This window comes from Globicephala melas, chromosome 4 (assembly GCF_963455315.2).
Source record: "Globicephala melas chromosome 4, mGloMel1.2, whole genome shotgun sequence".
Lineage (NCBI taxonomy): Eukaryota > Metazoa > Chordata > Mammalia > Artiodactyla > Delphinidae > Globicephala > Globicephala melas.
Genome location: NC_083317.1, coordinates 83,878,131 through 83,897,922, shown reverse-complemented (window position 1 = coordinate 83,897,922; position 19,792 = coordinate 83,878,131). Strand labels below are relative to the sequence as shown.

The 19,792-nt window shown below is 41.4% G+C and overlaps 1 protein-coding gene and 1 pseudogene across 2 annotated transcripts in view; both read right to left on the bottom strand.

Moving 5' to 3' along the window:
- Positions 1 to 362: 362 nt before the first annotated feature.
- LOC115856393 (actin-related protein 3 pseudogene) lies at positions 363 to 1,861 on the bottom strand (annotated as a pseudogene).
- A 6,359-nt stretch (positions 1,862 to 8,220) lies between these two features.
- The window catches only part of MCCC1 (methylcrotonyl-CoA carboxylase subunit 1), a 64,863-nt gene continuing 53,291 nt past the window's right edge, over positions 8,221 to 19,792 (bottom strand). Inside the window, exons 14-18 of one of the 2 annotated variants that reach the window (XM_070045476.1) lie at positions 17,480 to 17,529; positions 14,332 to 14,469; positions 12,699 to 12,806; positions 10,252 to 10,323; positions 8,221 to 9,470 (exon numbers count right to left, since the gene is read on the bottom strand). In XM_070045476.1, the coding sequence (XP_069901577.1) occupies positions 9,342 to 9,470; positions 10,252 to 10,323; positions 12,699 to 12,806; positions 14,332 to 14,469; positions 17,480 to 17,529 (497 nt within the window). In that variant the 3' untranslated portion in view covers positions 8,221 to 9,341. The remainder of the gene's footprint in view (positions 9,471 to 10,251; positions 10,324 to 12,698; positions 12,807 to 14,331; positions 14,470 to 17,479; positions 17,530 to 19,792) is intronic. The other variant, XM_030862615.3, reaches the window with a different exon arrangement.

Below are 19,792 nucleotides of genomic sequence, written 5' to 3'. Positions count from 1 at the left end.
CTAGCAGGCATCAATTAATCCAAGATACTAGCTTCTTAGTTCCAAAAGCACTTGCAAAGAAAACCATTGGGGGGCACAGGGTATGGAAGCACTTCATAATAACTGGAATCCCATGAGTGTGTGTGTAAGCCAAGTCTCATAGGCTATTTTTTGTATTTGTCTTTTACTTGGTCACTTTTTTTCCCTCAAATACTAGTTTTTCTTTGACGTTTTTTCCTCAGAGTATAAAAAGTATGAAATATAAACAAGCTCCTGCATTGCACACTTCAGAGTGTACAATTCAAGCATTATAGAGCTATCTACATACCAATAAATCCCATCAAATCTTGGATAATTCAATAATATACAAAATACCAGGGCACAGAAAGAACTAAAACACACTTCTTTTTGTTACACATAAGATTCAAATATTCAATCTAAAGAAAATCACTTAATCATTTTGGCTCTCCTCTACATTCACATGTTGATATACTTATTAAAATATTCTGTATTATTATGTTTGGTCTTATTATTTCAAGTCAGGTTTACAACCTCAAAACCAGCCATCCAGACAAAACAGGTAATCAGAAAGATTATTTCTTCCCCACCTCCCTAATCCCAATAACTATGAAGCCAATTTTATGACATGACTCCAAACACTGGATTGTGACAAAAAAATGCTAGGTCCAATTTCTTCATAATCCTTTTTGGTGTGGCATACTTGGTAGAACTCAGGTGTGGAAGCCAGCATGGATCCTCCAAACCAAACTGCATATCACTGCATGTGATATGCAATGACTTGTACATCAGTAGGCTTTGGCTTCAATCTACCACCACTCAATTCTCACTTAATTTCAGCCTGGCATCTACAGTTCTTTTCCAATCTCTTTGCAAGCGACGTCTAAAGTCCCTGAACATGGTTGAACCTCCAGAGAGGACAATATTCTTGTAGAGAGGACGTCTGACATCAATAGGACAATTCTGAATTACTTCTTCTACAACTTCTGAGATAGGCTGAGTAAAGTCTGGATTAGCAAACTCTGGATGAAAAAAAATTTCAGGTCCCAAGAATCTCTCATATCCAACATCAATGGAAAATTCTTTCTTTGAGATAGCATTGATTCCAGTATACTGTTTAATCCACTTTGATCCATCTGTATCATACTTGTTAATCTGGGCAGACATAACTATAGCTCTCCTTTACTGCCTTAGCAGTTTCCAAGGATTGCTCTGGAGGAATTCCTACTTCTCGGTCTCTCAGCAATTGCTGAATAAAATATGTTATATCTCGTCCTGCGATTGGAATGTGCTTAATACAGCTGCCAATCACATACCCTTCAGCCACAGGGATGACACGAGTGACACCATCTCCACTGTCTATTACTGTACCAGTCAGCGTCCGTTCTCCTACTTGTCTGGTGGTCCAGGATGCAGCTAAGGCAAGAACAGCCTGTACAGCAATGTACAAGCCTGGAACATTGAAGGACTCAAACATTATTTCAGCAGTATATTCCCTGTTTTCTGGAGTATTCAGTGGAGGTTCAGTCAAAAGAAAATAATGGTCTTCAGGTTCCGCCCTTAAATAGTTAAAGATCACTTGCTCCATAAACCTTTCCATCGAGTCCCGGTCTTCAACTATACCACGGCGGATTGGCCACTTTGTTGCATATGTAGATTTTTCTATTGCTTCATCATCAGTGAAGGAGTCTAGGTCATCAACACCTTTCATCACCCTCCTTTGTGCTTGATCACCCACTTCCGCTGACTCCTTAATAGCAATACAGGAAGGGATGATAAACCGTGGTTCCGTATTTCCAGCATATCCTAGTTTTGTATACCCTGTGCCACAGTCCCCCACACAGGCCGGCAGCCGTCCCGTCATCTTCCTCTTCGCCTGCTGCTGCCATCTGCTCTGTGCTGGTTGGGGCCAGGGGTGGGTGGCGAGAGCTAGAAGCTATCTGACCATCTACGGCCGGGCCGCCCTCTCCATCCGGGGGGTTGGGGGGAGCCGGGAAGCCAAAGCAGTAGCGAGAGAGCAGCAGGCTCGGTCAGCGGCTTAATTTTTCAATACTTTATAATTGGTCTTTGACCCAGCAATTCACTTCTATGAATCTATCCTAACAGATATAACTGAGTATGTGCAAAATAAGGTATTGTCAAGTTATTCACTGCAGCATTTTTTATAATACCAAAATGTTAAAAACAGTCTAGATATCTACCGATAACGGTCTGATTGAGTAAATTATATCCATTTGGTGGAACAAATGGAATACCATGCAGCTGTGAAACAGAATAAGGAAACTCCCTATATATTGTTATGGAAGGATCTCTAACACACATTATTAAATAAAAAAGCAAAGTGCGGAGCTTGACTTTTACTGTAGAAGGGAGAAACAAAGGAAAAGCAGTTCAGAAACAATAGTCAACAGAGTGCTCTTCAAGGGATATACCTAACAATCTAATACATATCTGAGTTGTTTGCAGGAACTCAGATCCCCACACCGGTGTTAACTACAAGCTAAGATCCCAGACTGGTCAGAATTTGGGGAATGATGATGTTGACCTTTTCTGACCCTCTGTGACTTCAATCAACTAAAGCTTGGACTCTGCCAACCTTTGCTCCACTTCTACACCGAATTCTCCTCGGCTCCAGCTCCCTTCATGAACATACATTCACCACCCAAGCCCCTGTATGAATATGCACATACCCTTAGTGGTTAAGAACCCTTAGTGGTTAAGTGGTTAAAAGGTCCCCAGTTTTGCTGTTTGGGGAGACACTGCTTTGGGAAAGATCCCGGTGTTCTCCTTACCTGCTGTGAGTAATAAACCCTTCCTTCTCCCAATCTTTGGCTTGGTTGTGTCTTTTGGTCCACCGAGGCGAGCTCAGTTTTCGGGTAACAGAAAGATACACAACAAACAATTGTGGTCAAATAGGGAATTCCCTGGTTGCCCAATGGTTAGAACTCCATGCTTTCACTGCCGAGGGCGCGGGTAAGGTCCTGCAAGCCGTGCAGTGCGGCCAAAAAAAATAGTGGTTAACTACTGGCAGAGGTGAGGGGGCTGTGTGGGTGGGAGGGAGATTTTCACTGTGTATCTTTTAATATACATTTTTGGATTTTGAATCATGGGAATATATTACCTATTCCAAAATTAAGTTAATACTTATTTGAGAAGAGACTAATATTTACGTGGCTAAGGAACTAAATAAAGATCTATGACTTATCTTGCGTGTAAGAGCTCTTCAATAATTATTTGATGTGTTGAATTTGGGTGGAATGACTCCAGCATTAAGGTGTGTGATGGGTCGGGCCTGTGAGAGGAGCAGGGAAGATGGAGGGCAATTGAGGATGAGTCTGTTTAGACGGGCATATCAAAAAGCGAAGCTCTGCATGGGGCCAGATGGGTAACAGGGGAACAAACTTAGGCGGGTGCCGGTCTGCATTATAATTAACATGAAGCATGCTTTCAGGAATGGAGAAAACCATGTGCTTTTTTTTCTTTTCTTTTTTTTTTTGCGGTACGCGGGGCTCTCACTGCTGTGGCCTCTCCCGTTGCGGAGCACAGGCTCCGGACGCGCAGGCTCAGCGGCCATGGCTCACGGGGCCTAGCTGCTCCGTGGCATGTGGGATCTTACCGGAGCCGGGGCACGAACCCGTGTCCCCCGCATCGGCAGGCGGACTCTCAACCACTGCCCCACCAGGGAAGCTCAACCATGTGATTTTATAATATAGGTGGTAATGAGAAAGGAGTAAGAATAATTGGGAACACAGAGAAGTAACAAGTTACCTTTCTTTGTTGTTGTTAGCGTTTTTTAAAATCTTCTTCTGGGGTGGGAGTGGTGTATTTGGAATGAGAGTTATTTCAAATCTCATCAAAGCGTTTAGCAAAATACTAACCAGCGGTGGTGTGAACAGAGAATGTTAGCCATCTTAGGAGGGAGGGAGTTACATCCAGGCTGTGCTTGGAGGTTTAAGGGGAGGGCAACTCACTGCGGGAATCTGAGCCAGTTAGAGGCACAAAGACATTCTGATTCCTAGGATCCAGCAGATGGGAGACAAATGTCAGGGTGACAGGGTCATCACTGGTATCAGGGCTATGATCTGCCAGCGGCCCAGGCACTGCCAGCGGCCCAGGCACAGTGGCCCAGGTCCAGAAGAAATGGTGTCCCCAGGGTAACTCACAGGGAGTGGGGGTGGGTAGGCAAGACTGCTCCTACCCAGCTGGAGACTTCGAGAGAGCCCGGGCAGGTCGCTGGAGAACTGCTAACCCCACGGCTGCAACTCCCTGGGACCAGCCCTCAGGGAGCAGTGTGTCATTAGCAGGAAGGGACTAATGACCCAAGACTCCGTGCTCTGGGCTTGGAGCAAAGCATTTGGGGACATCCATCTCCTCCCCTCTCACCACACAGTTTAAAATCACATTTTCCTCTTCCTGGGTATTTTGAAGCTTAGTGTGAATATCTAGGAGTGCTTTTTGAGATCCTCTGATGAAAGGTGCAACAGAAGTGCAAAGTATTACCATCAACACTGTAAATATTTTAACAACAACAGAAGTGCCACGTGTAGGCAGAACACAGACGCACATTCCAACGTCCAATATTCCTAAGAGAACTACTGGAGAGTTCAGAATGGCACATGTGCAAGAGAAGCCAGTCACAGAAGAAAAAAAGAGATAGTTGAGCTAAGTAAGAGACTTCCCTACAATGCTGCCCAGCGGAACACTAATGCCCACTCAAACAGGCTTCAGCCGGATACCAAGGTCTCCCCTCCAAGTACCAGCTACACACGTGTGTGACAACCGATGTGGAAGATGGAGCAAGCGCAGGCCCAGCCTTTGTGCAAGAGGCGAGCTGCTGCTGGGAGTGCTTCTGTCCCATTAGCAGGCAGGCTCTGGAACATGCCAGCCTGGCAGCTGACTGTGGCTGACGGTGGGGGGTGTGGGGGTGTGGGGCTGACGGAGGCTTCCCCTGGCAGCACCACAGTCTGCCTGTGGTGGACAGGTGCCTGGCTGGCCCTGGAGCAGGCTAGAGCTGAGGGAGGGAGTGAAGAGAGGGGACAGAGTGATGCATGACCAGGCAGGATTTTTCACCACCATGGGACCTGGGAATTTGGCTGGCAAGGATGATCAGCTGGGCTTAATTTAGAGCAGTTTCTCAATTGCTCTCAAGCAATAGCTGAAGTTAAGAAATTAATAACTACCAGGTGAGTATAAATGATGTTTCAAGCACAGTGCTAAAGGCAGCCTCTGTATTTTCTCATTTAATCTTCACAACAACTCTGTGAGGTAGTGCTACTACCCTTGCTCACAGATAGAGCTCAGAGGAAGTAAAGGACGTGCCCAAGACACTACAGTAAGTGGCAAGGCTCAGATCTGCATGCAAGAATTGTAATTCCAAAGCTGTTTTGTCTACAATGCTATGTGGCTTCCTCAGTGACTAAAAAGCAACTATCAGGGCTCTTAGATTTTGTTTTCTTGGTTATTACAGACTTAAACACACTGTATCCAGAATGCTATTGTCAAAGATAAGGTAACAAATGACTTTCTTCCAACAATATGGTTCAGGTTTTGATCCATGCCTATAAATGGATCTTATCCAAAAGAAGAGCTACTTTTAAGTCAAGGAGATGTACACCGAGGCCTGTCTTCTGGACCTGGACCACCCAGGCCAGGCTTCCATATTTGGTGCCTCTTTTGGACACACTGTCTCCAGTCTCCCTCCACTTTCCAATCTGTATTCCAGACTGTGGACAGAAATAACTTTGAAAAACCTGTCTGTTTGAAAATCTGCAGGGCTCCCAACTGCCTCCAGAATAAAGTCCTTCCCCGGCTAGGCAGCCACGTCCCCCAGAATAAAGTCCTTCCCTGGCTAGGCAGCCACGTCCCCCAGAATAAAGTCCTTCCCTGGCTAGACAGCCACGTCCCAGCCCTGCTCGGCCACGCCCCACGGTCCAGCCTCTGCTGGATTCCTCTGTGCCCCGAACAGTGTGCATTTTCACACCTCACTGTTATTATTAGCCCTGCTAGTCCCTCTCCCTGCAATGGCCTGGTCTTACCTTCTTCCTCCCTCTGGCAAATGGCTCTCCTCCAAAGCCCAGTTCAAATATCACTGCGCTCCCTCAGCTTCCTGACCCAAAGTAGAATTTATTACTCCACTCATTTGAGCCCCTCCGTGGCACCTGGTGCCCAAGCATATTATACTGCTTACCATCAATTACAGTACTTTATTCTATACAGCTGGATCCTCTTTCGCTTTAATTGAGGCAAGGGCAAAAACCATTTCTTACCATCTTTGTTTCCAGAGGCCCTGGTATACAGCAAATGCCCTGAATGTTTTAGAAGAAACAGATGCAGTCATGTGCAAAGGAACTCTGCTCACACAGTACTACAGCGATGATCTCAAAGAATTTCGCCAGTATGTGGGTAATTGGGATGGCTGGCTTCAAATTCCTTCTCTACACATTATTACCTGTGATCTACATAGCCCCTCAACAACGAAACAGAGAATAACTATCTTGTTCCCCTGAAGGATATGAAAGGGAGCATACAGCAACCCCAAATTTCCACCAGAGCACCTTTGCTTCTTCCTCTTGTCAACAGAGGAAGTTTTGTTTGGGCAGGGCAGAAGACTGTGCTGCTAAAACTATAGTTAAAAGCATTGGTTTAGGGAATTCCCTGGTGGTCCAGTGGTTAGGACTCCGTGCTTTCATTGCCCAGGGCCTCGTGGCGTGGCCAAAAAGAAAAAAAAAAAAGCACTGGTTTAGATGGCCTCTTCCTTTACTACCTCATGCCTAAATATCTATCTGTAAGCACCTCTTCCTAACTGGTTCTCAAGCCTCTAGTCTTCTCCTCCTCCATTCAACTTGCAAGTTACTGCCGGATGAAATTTTCTAAAACATTATTTGAATCATCTGTAACATGTTAGTTTTGTAACATAATTGCATAATAAATATAACCAACCAAACACTCAGCCCCACAACTAGAACATTAAGAGTAACTTGCATCTACCTGTACATGCTTCGCGCATGTCAACCCGTTGCTTAATACCTGGAGTTAATCACTGTCTTTAATTTTAAATTTTTTATTCTACTTTTTAAAGAATGTAGTTTTATTAAAGGGGAGAGGGAGGGGGGTAGGGGTAAATTAGGAGTATGGGATTAACAGATACAAACTACTATGCATAAAATAGCAACAAGGAATTACTGTATAGCACAGGGAACTATATTCAATATCTTGTAATAACCTATAATGGAAAAGAATCTGAAAAAGGATATATAAGTGAATCACTTTGCTGTACACCTGAAACTGACACCATATTGTAAATTAACCATACCTCAATCAAAAAAAAGAAAGAATATAGCTTTATTTTACACATATGAATATAGTTGATTTTGCTGATTTTGGAAGACTGTAAAGGTAGTACCATACTGTGTATATCTCCTGGTATGTGCTATTTCACTACTATGAATCCAAGATTCAACCGCGTTGATGCTCTTGTTTAGTTTGCTGTTACATAGTATTCAACCGTGCGCCATTCCAGTTATTTACTCCTCCTGCCAGCCAACTCGGACTGTTTCCAGTGCTTTGCTATTATGGGTAATGTGGCTATCAACATTCTTGGTGCACAAGTGCATTTGTGCATTTCTGAAGTGGGATGTTAGGTCACAGGGTATACAAATGTTCAACCTTGTGAAATAATGTCAAAGTTGTTTTTAAAGGGGCACTAACAGCCAGATAATTTTTTTCAAAATCACTGCTTTCCCTGTTGAAAAATAATTCAGTGTAACCACAACTTGCAAGATAAAATCCAAACCTGCCATTCCATGCCAGTTAAAATCTGGTCCCGGGCTTCCCTGGTGGCGCAATGGTTGAGAGTCCGCCTGCCAATGCAGGGGACGTGGGTTCGTGCCCCGGTCCGGGAAGATCCCACATGCCGCGGAGCAGCTGGGCCCGTGAGCCATGGCCGCTGAGCCTGCGCGTCCGGAGCCTGTGCTCCGCAACGGGAGAGGCCACAACAGTGAGAGGCCCGCTTACCACAAGAAAAAAAAAAATCTGGTCCCAACCTAAATTTTATACATTTTCTCTTATTGTCCCTCCCTAACCCCCAAGCACCTCCCACCCCAATCGGGCAGATCTGCTCCCAGATATAGAACACAACTTACTCATTTTCAACAGCTCCTTCCTTTCTAGTCTGCAACCCCCCTGCACCCCTGCTACTGCCCTTGGGTTCTCCTTCCTAATGAAACCTACCCTGAGCACGCCTGCCCACAGGACTCTCTTCCCCCCAGCTCCTAGAAGACATGTCCTGCCCCAGTCATATGCCATCAGCCTTCACCCCCATCCATGTCTTAGTGTGCTAGGTTTCATGCTGCCTTTTTGGAAAAATGGACATTCTAACTAAGCTGTGTGATCAGATTTACTTGAGAACTCAGTGTTTCCAAATTTAGTATTTGGTACCTTTCTCACCACTCTCTGGACAATGGAATTGCTTAATTGTGGATTTGACTGTTTTCCCACATAACTTTCGACATGATTATGTCTTATTTCCCCAATTAAATCATCAGTATCTTAAAAGTACAGAGACCATATTTTTAAATTTCTTTGTATTCTCTATAACATTTAACATAATCTCATGTGTGCAGTAAGAACTCAGTTCAACAAATATTTAACACTTCAGTGGATACCTGAAAATGCAGGGGACTGAAAGTGCATTTCTAGAAAAAATATGTTCTAGCATACAATTTAAACATATAATATGTAGGTGTATAAAATACATATACACAAAAGCATGTGTGTGTGTATATATATTTATACAAGCTTAGAAAGTACAATAAAGGCAGAGGCAGTCTAGATAGAAACTTTCCAATCACAAAAACAAGAAACAAATAGCATCCATGTGTTTAAACTACCTAAGAAGTTACTCTTTGGCAAAAAAACTCTTAGGTTTAGTGCTATGGCATCTGTCTCTGAAATATGTTACTGTCCATTTTCATCGTGACTGTGACTAGGAAATAATTCATTTAGTTAAATGACCTTTTCTTTTTCAGTTGTTCTCCTTTGATCAAGTTGCTGCTCACCTTCCTAAAAACACTACATTGTATAAAATTTGAGGCAGAAACAAACTATATTGTCTCCCAATAAAAAAGTATCATTTTATTAGTATGAAATATTCTGAGATAATTTATTGTATTTGTGACCCAAGTATATGATTCTTAAATACGAAACGGTTTTAAGCGCTATCATACAATCATTTAGTAAAAGTGCTGGTCATCAGACCCCGAGAAAAGCAGGAAGGCACTTTCCCATTTTGGTGTAGAGATACTACACTTAAGAGGCTGCTTAATTGGCCGCTTATTTAATGGAGTTTATTCTGCTTCCCTTTTGTCAGATTCTTCCTCCTCAAACTCAACTAAAGGAGCGTGTCTGTTGGCCTGAGAACCTTCTTTGTAGAACACTTTCTTGATAGTGCCATCCTTTGGAGCCTTTATGGTATGCTGCAAAGACAAAAGGCATGACAAACAATGGCTGTGATGCTAATGAGGGTTGAGCACACACCAAGTCAAGAAACATGAAAAGTGAAAAATGAAGCCAATTATTTTGATGTTTTGTCATGTATCAGTGCTTCCCGACCTTTCTCATATCACAGCACACAGAGAAAATAATAACAGTTTTATGGTGCGCTTGGGGATTGAGAAGAATCACTACCTTGATGCATCTGGTCAATAATTGGGAAGCTCTGAATTAGCTAGTAATTCTCAGCTCAAGCTTCACAGTAGACTCTCACCTGGGAAGCTTTTAAAAACTACTGATCCTTGGGCTCCCCTAAAGGAAATCCCAGTTCAACTGGTCTGGGAGGTACTTTTGCAAAAAGCTTCCCCGGTGCAATTTGTGACCAGGGCTCAGAACCAATGGTCTACAATTTCTAACCATCTAAAAACCTAAACAGCTAATTTAACTTGACTGAGGTTTTCACTTTGATACTGATATTTGGCATCCTAGGTATGGCCTTAGAAAATACCAGTAGCTAATATTCTGTTGGGTTACTGCCTGACTCTAAGCTATTGATAATTTCAGAATCACTAATGACAGGCACAATCTCACAAAATGAAAATGTAAGAGAAGGATGGTTTGGTTTTGTTTCCTGCAGTTAAGGCTTCATCAATCCATGGTTCTTAATATTTAAAATGGTCTTAATTTACAAAATAAGACAAAAGAATGATTGGGACTGATAGCTCCCATAGTTTATTTGGCAAGTGAACCCGTGATTTCACTTACCTCCATCTTCATGGCGATCATAACCATCAAAGAATCTCCAGCTTTTACTTTGTCTCCAGCTTTCACAAACACCTAGAGAGTCAGAGTGACAGGTTAATATTTAAAAACGCAGAGGTCCTTTGTGGTCCACGGAGTTGGTATATAAATGTACACAGCAGAAGTATGTGTCTGTGTGGCTGTCTTATCTGCCAAAGACAAACATACTGGCACAACTCAGAGACCCATAGGTCAGTCTGGCATTGCGGGCACTGTTGTCAGTGGGGGGCACTCCTTAGCTACCCATCCCTGCCCCCTAACCCACTGAGTTTTCCTTGGATCAGATGAATACACTTAATGTATTTCAAGATCCTTTTGTGTTTTCATGAATACACAGACAAGACATGTCACCAACGGGGAAGGACTGACTACAGGTACACCTCGTTTTATTGCTCTTCACATTTATTTTGCCTCACAGATATTGCTCTTTTTTTTTCTTTTTAAGAAATTGAAGGTTTGTGGCAACTCTTCATCAAGCAAGTCTATGGGCGCCATTTTTCCCACAGCATTTGCTCACTCTGTGCCTCTGTGTCACATTTTGGTAATTCTTGCAAAATTTCAAACCCTCTATGAGTAAAAAGATTATGACTCTCTGAGGGTTCTGATGATGGTTAGCATGTTTTAGCAATACAGGTTTTTAAAAAATTTTTATTTTATATTGGAGTACAGTTGATTACAATGTTGTGTTAGTTTCAGGCGTACAGCAAAGTGATTCAGTTATACATCTATCTAAGTATTTTTTAATCAAGGTATGTACACTTTTTTTTAAGACATACTGCTATTGCACACTTAACAGGCTACAGTGTAGTATAAACATAACTTTTATATGTACTGGGAAACCAAGAAATTCATGTGACTTGCTGTACTGTGGTGGTCTGGAACCAAACCTGCAATCTCTCTGCTGTATGCCTGTACTACACTTAAATGTTTTCACGACAGGCAGGGTGGAGGGTCTTGCCTGGTTTTCTAGTTTTTAGGTTGTTTAGGATAGTGTTTCAAGTCTTTAGGGCCTTGTGTAGTAAATGCAAAGACAATCTTCATGTGAAAGAATTAAACTTACTGGCAACACAGAAAAATATCTCTATTTTCCTTTTTTCAAGTATAAATGAACTCATATATCCCATATGGTTTTACTGTCTTCTTGGTTAACATGGTTATCAAGTAGTTTTCAGAAACATCACACAGTAGAGTTAGGTTCTGAAGTCAATGTGTACAGTCAAAACTGTGAAAAATGAGAAACATGTCTGAGAGCCCCACAATCACCCAATGCTGGGTGATAACTTTAGTAGCATTCAATGAAATCAATGATCTGGGTTTAGGTCAGTTATGGGGGAAAAAAGTGCATGTTTAAAAGTACACCCTGAGTAGGGATGCCCATATTACAAGAGGCCTGTGGGAACTGAGACTGAATGAGCAAAAGGCAGGTCCAAGTCCCTCAAGTCTGTTGCCCTTCTGGGGCAAACATTTCCAGACAGGAATGGTGGGTGAAATCACTCACACTATTTAAATAGTTGTTTTCTTCTTTTATTTATGGGTACCAAGAACATACAGTTGAATTTTTATGACTTAAATACATTTAAGGGGACTCTACTATATGTAAGTATATAAAAGGAGACTACTGATCTACCACCATTGGAAGATCTCAACTCTGAATATATGTGGCATTCAACACCAAACCACATTGTTCTTCACCAATACCATTCAAATTTTGGATAATGCTTGGTGAATGTGTCATTTTAATCATATAAAGACAACCTTGATTATTTGCACTTTGATGGAAATTCCCACTTCAAAGAAGCGTCTTTATCATAAATTAGGCAAATGGGGACTTCCCTGGTGGCACAGTGGTTAAGAATCCGCCTGCCAATGCAGGGGACACGGTTTGATCCCTGGTCCGGGAAGATCCCACATGCGGTGGAGCAACTAAGTCTGTGCGCCACAACTACTGAGCCTGCGCTCTAGAGCCCAGGAGTCACAACTACCAAGCCCGCGCGCACCATCTAGTGAAGCCCGCGTGCTCTAGGGCCCGCAAGCCGCAACTACTGAGCCCGTGTGCTGCAACTACTGAAGCCCGCGTGCCTAGAGCCCGTGCTCCGTACAAGAGAAGCCACTGCAATGAGAAGCCTGTGCACCGCAACAAAGAGTAGCCCCTGCTCGCTGCAACTAGAGAAAGCCTGCGCGCAGCAACGAAGACCCGACACAGCCATAAAAAAAAAAAAAAAATTAGGTAAATGGTATTTTCACTGTAATATAGAACTTGAATCTATAATAGATCCTCTTGTTTTCTTGAAATGGATGCTTTCCTATGAGCAAGATTTAGAGAGGGGGAAAAAGAATATATACAACAAAGTTCAACAAAGACATTTATTAGGACTTATTGTACATCATTCTACATACGTTCACATCATTACCTTTTCAACAGTTCCAGTCATAGGAGCTATGGCACCTCCTTGGGTTCCTTCTGAGCTCACTGCGGACAAGTATCTGGGGACTGGAATGCCAATCTGAATACTGCCATCCTATAAATAGAAATGATATTTATGGGGCATATATTTGTAACATAAATCAGAAATGAAATTAAGATCACTATAGTTTTACTAATAGACCTGAGGTGATGATTATTTTCAAACTATTTGTTAAATATCAGTCATCTTTAATACCAGGGTTCTAGTTTAGCTTTGTACCTTGAGCAAATCACTAAACCCCTCAGTCTTGGTTTCCCACTGTAAAGAAGTAATGGCATACATGCCTCACAGGGGATTAAAAGAATTAAAGGATATAACTGTCGGTAAAAGACAGCCACTGTCTGGAAGCCATTTTTAGTAGCAACCCCACTAGAAGGTGCTTAGTCTAAGCCAGGAACTCTTCTTAACAACTGTATGAACATATAATGTCATTGATGGTCCCAACAACCTTATGAGTTGGGTTCTGTTATTTATTTATTTCTGTTCATAGATGGGAGAACTGAAGCCTAGAGAGTTTAACTTGCTCAAGGTCAAGCAGATGCTGGTAGGGCCAGGATTTGAACCCAAGTAGCTTCATACTCCAGAACTCATGGCCTTCACCACTCCACTCTACGGCCTCTGCCATCATATTGTTCTAGCACATTGACTACGGCAAGAAATGCCTGGTAAAATGAGATCAACCTTGACTCCAAATATATAGTTTGATTACTGGAATACTAAAGGCATCTCATCACAAAGGACTGTGGTCTGGAAGATGGTTCCCAAATGTGAGAAGACTCCGAAGAGGCCACAGTATATCTGATAATCCATTCCCTTTCTTCGCCCATGCAGAACACCAAGGTCTTCTAACAAGCTCCTAACCAAATCCATGCCGAGCCTACCCCAACCATCCTTTGACTGCCACGAGACCACCACTAACCCCACCCACCGCCCCCTTAAGGAGTATTCGGTCCACAGACTCCTCCCACAATGGTCACCCTCCCAAGTCCCCAGGATTCCCAGTGCTAGGAGGATGGTGATTGGGGGAAGTTTTCAGGCCTCAAATCCCTGAGAGAACACTGCCCCCTGAGCAGGGAGATTCGCTCTGACAAAAAGGGGGTAAGGGTGTTTAAGAATTAAAGGAAGAAATGGATATGTGTCTGTCAGTGAGAATCTGTGAGAACAAAAGGGATGAATGGAGAAATAGAGAAGGTGGAAATGTGACAAAGAAATAGACTGAAAGGGAGACAGAGAAAAGGTCACAGCAGTGAGAGAAGGAAGCAGGATCTTTCTACTATCTCAGTGGAATACCTCTGGTCAAGCAATTTTCTCCCAATCTCCACAACAGTGTTATTATATTATTATTATTTTTTTGCGGTACGCGGGCCTCTCACTGTTGTAGCCTCTCCCGTTGCGGAGCACAGGCTCCGGACGCGCAGGCTCAGTGGCCATGGCTTACGGGCCCAGCTGCTCCGCAGCATGTGGGATCCTCCCGGACCGGGGCACGAACCCGTATCCCCCGCATCGGCAGGCGGACTCTCAACCACTGCGCCACCAGGGAAGCCCCCACAACAGTGTTATTATAAAGAAAAGACACTACCATGGAAAATAGGTAAATAGTGTTTTCCAGGATAACCAGCTTAGTTTTACTAGCAACTCCATTAACAGAAGATTTCAGGTAAGTGCAGTCTCCCTCACTGCAAAGATCACCAAGGACATGGAAAGTTTTATCTTCAATCTGAAAAAACAGAAAAATAAGATCCTTAAAATAAAATAAATGAACAACCCTACAGAATTAAAATCAAAATCAATTCTTTACTAGTAAGTTTCAAAAGGTAATAGGTAAAATGTTTTTTTTTAAAGTCATGTAGGAAATTTCCTCCTAAGATTCATAAACAAAATACTCTAGAAAGAAACAGCAGTAAGATAATTAAAAGGAAAACAAAAGTTATAGAACATATCTATAGCATCATACTGCTACAGAAAAAGGTTCATTTAAGAATATCAATAAAAAAGTGAAATAGAAATACAGATCAAAGTAAGCAAAATTATTAAAATTCAGTTGAGTATATTACATGTTAGTACTCATTTCTGAGTACCCAAAGTCAAATTTAGTTTTACTGTGCCAAAGTTAATAATGAAAAAAGCCAGAACCCCATAATTAGATAGATTTTACCAGCATGTAGATCCAATTCATGGGTTTCAGTTATGATTTAAGAAGATAAATTAGCTGGAGATTGACCACAATTTTCTTACTCTGAGAGAGAGGGTACCGAAGAACAGATTTCACACTTAACCTTCCAAGGAAGCTGACAAAAGGACATGAAACCTTTCTGTTTAAAAGGATGCTTTCTCATATACGCACTCAAGAAAAAGATTTCCCTTACACACAGAAAATTCATTTAAATCTTCTTTCTTTATTTTTCATTTCAATTCCCATGTTAGTGTCAGAGTCCTGTGGCTATTCTTTTCAAATATATTATGTAGGCTAAAGTGAAATAGGTCACACTGCAGTATTTATACATGGTTCTCATCTATCCTAAGTTAAAAAATATGACATTTTTCTCTGCTTTGGAACCTACTAAAACAGCCATTTGAATGTTTGTGGAATTCTCAGGACGTAAAGGTTAGATTGGGAACAGTTTTGTTTAAAGATCTACAGAAGCACATTCTAAGTTCGTGAATGTAGTTCCATGAGCAGATTAGAACAAATCTGCAATTTAATTTACCATTTACCAAGGGATAAGAAGGGGTTCCTAAACCAGAGGTACCAATATGAATTGCAACTCTCACATACTAAAGTAAGTAGATTTCCCATCATTTGTCTGAATCTCAGAGAAAGAAAACCAATGTGTCTCAGAGCGTTGGGTAATCTAAAGCACATCATTGATAAATTCATTTTGCAGGATTTGAAATCTCTTAGCTCGTACTAAAAATGATTTTTTCTATTCTCTGAATATATACTTACTATAGGAATTTGGTTGAGTTCTCATATTGTTTTTTAACCCTTTTAGCATTTCATTTTGCCCGTATAATGGACTTTTGAAAATTGAGGTCTATCATAAAAATTTTGACTAGAGATTCTGAAAGTATGACCTGTGGATCCCTTGGGGTCCCCAAAACCCCTTTAGGAGTTCCACAAAGTCAAACAATTTCATAATAACATAATGTTATTTGTCTTTTTTTACCCTCATTTTCTCAAGTATACAGTGGAATTTTCTAGAGATTGCAGGACACGTGATAATGTTATTGCTCTGTTGGCTAATGGAATGTGTGCTTGTAATAAACTTTTCTCCGTTTATCCTGCAACTCAACAAAAAACCCAACCCGGTTTTTAAAAAAAGGCAAATAATTTGAATAGACATTTCTTTAAAGAAGATAAACAAATAGTCAATCAGCATACCAAAAGATGCTTAACATCATTAGTCATTATGGAAATGCAAATCAAAACCACAGTCAGATACTACTTCCACACCTGAGAATGGTTTCTTAAAAAAAAGAAAAACAACAACAACAAAACAAAAAAACCCACCAGAATATAACTGTTGGCAAGGAAGGATGTGGAGAAATTGGATCCTTTGTGCACTGTTGGTGGGAATGTAAAATGGTACAGACACTATGGAAAAAAGTATGGTAGTTCCCCCCAAAATTAAAAAGAAAATTACCATATGACCCAGCAATTCTACTTCTTTGGGTATATGCCTAAAAGAACTGAAATCAGGGTCTCGAAGAGATATTTGTATACCGATGTTCATAGCAGCATTATTCACGATAGGCAAAAGGTGGAAGCAAACCAAGTGTCCATTGAAAGATGATAAATAAAGTGTGGTATATACATACAATGGAATATTATTCAGCCTTAAAACAGGAAGGGAATTTGGACATATGCTACAACAACAGAAGGACCTCTTCAGCCTTAAAAAGGAAGGCAATTTGGACATATGCTACAACAACAGAAGGACCTCAAAGACATTATGCTAAGTGAAATAAGCCAATTACAAAAGGAGGAACGCTGAATGATTCCACTTATATGAGGTACCTAGAGTAGTTAAATCCACAGAGACAGAAAGTGGAATGGTGATTGCTGGAGGAGGGGTGGGTGGAGAAGTGGGAGTGGGCTCTTACTGTTTAATGGGTACAGAGTTTCAGTTTTGGAAGAGGAGAAAAGTTCTGCAGATGGATGGTGGTTGCACAACAATGTAAATGTATTTAATGCCACTAAATTGTACACTTAAAAATGGTTAAAATGGTAAATTACACATTATGTATATTTTAAAAACGTACATTAAAAGCATAATAATTTTTTTCTCTGTGTAATTTTCTAAATGGTAAATATTAATAGATGTAACTAATACAAACAAAAGCTCTTAGGGGAGTCTCAATAACTTTGAAGAGTGCACAGAGGTCTGGAGACCAAAAAATTTGAGAACTACTACTTTAGATATAAATACATTCACATAATTTAGGGGCTTATTACGTGTCGGATTCAAAACTATTATTATTATTATTATTTTTTAACCCATCTTTTATTCTTAAGGAACCCCACAGACAAACTGAATAAATAATCAGAAACTGTATAGGGGGTAATTTCTCCAAATTGGTCTGAAATAAAAGCTCATGACATTCTCCTAATTATAGTCATAATAATCAATGGCTTAAGAGAAAGTAGAGAGTTAAAAAATACTCTACTTAGTATGACAGAGATCAGATTCAGCTCTGAGCTGTAGAACAAAACCAAAAAGGCTTACCTGCATGCTGTGTGACCCATCACGGTTATATGTTACAGCTATGGTTACATCTTTATGGAGAAAGGGGGGAAATTGAAGAAAAATTAGAAGACATTCATTTATTCAGTAACTGAGATTCTGAAAACATCACTTTCAACCTAAGGATAACTAGTTGTTAGGGATATCAACATCTTTTAACTCTCTGACAATAAAGATTTAAAAAATTTAAAAATCAGACAGGTTTCAATAAAGGTGTATTTCAAACTTTTCTTTTTTAAAACTGGAATTTTAGCTCTTTTAAGTTTATAGGATATTTCAGATACTTTCCCGTCAACAAGAAAGGCTGTAGTGTCATAGTAGAAAATGTAAGTAATTGGGAAAGAGAAGTTCTGGCTTAAGACCCAAATTTGCCATCTGTGGCAAGATCACCTCTGTGATCTTGACCAAGTCATTTAAAATCTTGCTTTTCTGATCCATTCTGACCCATCAACTGGGTATGAGAATGTAAATGATTAAATAAATGTGAGGGCTTCCCTGGTGGCGCAGTGGTTGGGAGTCCGCCTGCCGATGCAGGGGACACGGGTTCGTGCCCCAGTCCGGGAGGATCCCGCATGCCATGGAGCGGCTAGGCCCGTGAGCCATGGCCGCTGAGCCTGCGCGTCCGGAGCCTGTGCTCCGCCACGGGAGAGGCCACAGCAGTGAGAGGCCCGTGTACCACAAAAAGATAAAAAATTTTTAAAAATAAATAAATGTGAAAGTGCAGACTTTACAAATATAATATACAATATAGTTATATCATTATGTGACTACAGAATAGGTTAAAGGCTATCCTAGGAGATGGAAATTTCGTGGGGTAGAGAATGCAGACCAAAGTCATTTCATCTACTCCTGACACATCAACCAGCATCTTGATGCTGCCAGCTCAAATCTGTTTCCAGCCTTGACCTTCCTTCTCCAGAACTCTAGTTAGTCACTCCTAGCAGGATCCTCCATTGGCAATTTAAAATAAACATGGTGGAGCCAACAAATCATCTCCCCACTCCACCTGCCTTCCCTCCTGACCTGTGAGCTCCATGACTGACACCATTTTTCTTGTCATCCAGGTTTATAACCTATCATTCTTGCCTTCTCCTTCTCCTTTGCTTTCCACCTCCAAGAGTCACCACAAAGCTGCCAAATTCTTCCCCTGGAGGACCTGTCATCTATACTTCCTCCTGTCCATTCCCATTGCTCTACTCTGATTCAGTCCCACAGCTTCTGGCCTGGCTGCCTCCAAAGAGGTCCTTCCAAAACTTCCTGCTTCCTGTCTCAACCGTTCCAGCTGATGCTGCCTAGCATGTCCCCACCACATTCAAAATACTTGGCCTGGTATGGAAGGCACCAAACTCCCAGTCTTGGTTCCCACTATTCTTCTACATAGCCCTGTGTTCCAAACAAATGGAAAAAATGGGCCAATTAATATTCTCCATATATGCCTCTAGCCTTGCCCACAATTGTGCCTCTTTGCTCATGCTCCTCCTTCACACTTTGCTGGTCCTCAGCCACACCAACTGACACATCACGCTCACTCACTGTCCTTGGGAGGAGTCTGTCTAGGTGGAATGAATTCTCTCTCCTCTGAACATTAAGACTTCGGCATATAAAATACCATTATGATTCTCCCCTCATCCAGTTTTATATGACAGTGATTTTTCTCTTTATCAGTTGTTTTTACAAATTGCAAAAATAGGACTTCCCTGGTGGCACAGTGGTTAAGAATCCGCCTGCCAAGGGAGGGGACACCGGTTCGAGCCCTGTTCCAGGAAGATCCCACATGCCGCGGAGCAACTAAGCCTGTGTGCCACAACTACTGAAGCACATGTGCCTGGAGCCCGTGCTCCGCAACAAGTCACTGCAATGAGAAGCCCGCTCACCACAAGTAGAGAAAAGCTCGTGCGCAGCAATGAAGACCCAATGCAGCCAAAAATAATAAATAAATAAAATAAAAAATATTTTTTAAAAATTGCAAAAATAAAAATATTCACAAAAGTTAAATACTGAAGTTCATAAACTAAAAAGTCCCCTCTACTGCCCAGATGTATTACTACTAAACATTTAATGTGTGAATCCTTTTAGATTTTTTCAAACGCACAAACTTATATTTTTCTTTTATAAAAATAGGATATTGTTATAATATTGTTCTGCAACCAACTTTTAAAAATTAACATGTGACATACATATCTATTTTGTTCTTTTCATAGTAGCAAGGGGATAATTTAATAATAATGATGATGATAGCTACTGTTTATTGACTGCTTGCTCTAGGTCATTCAATGAGCTAAATGCTAATGAGCT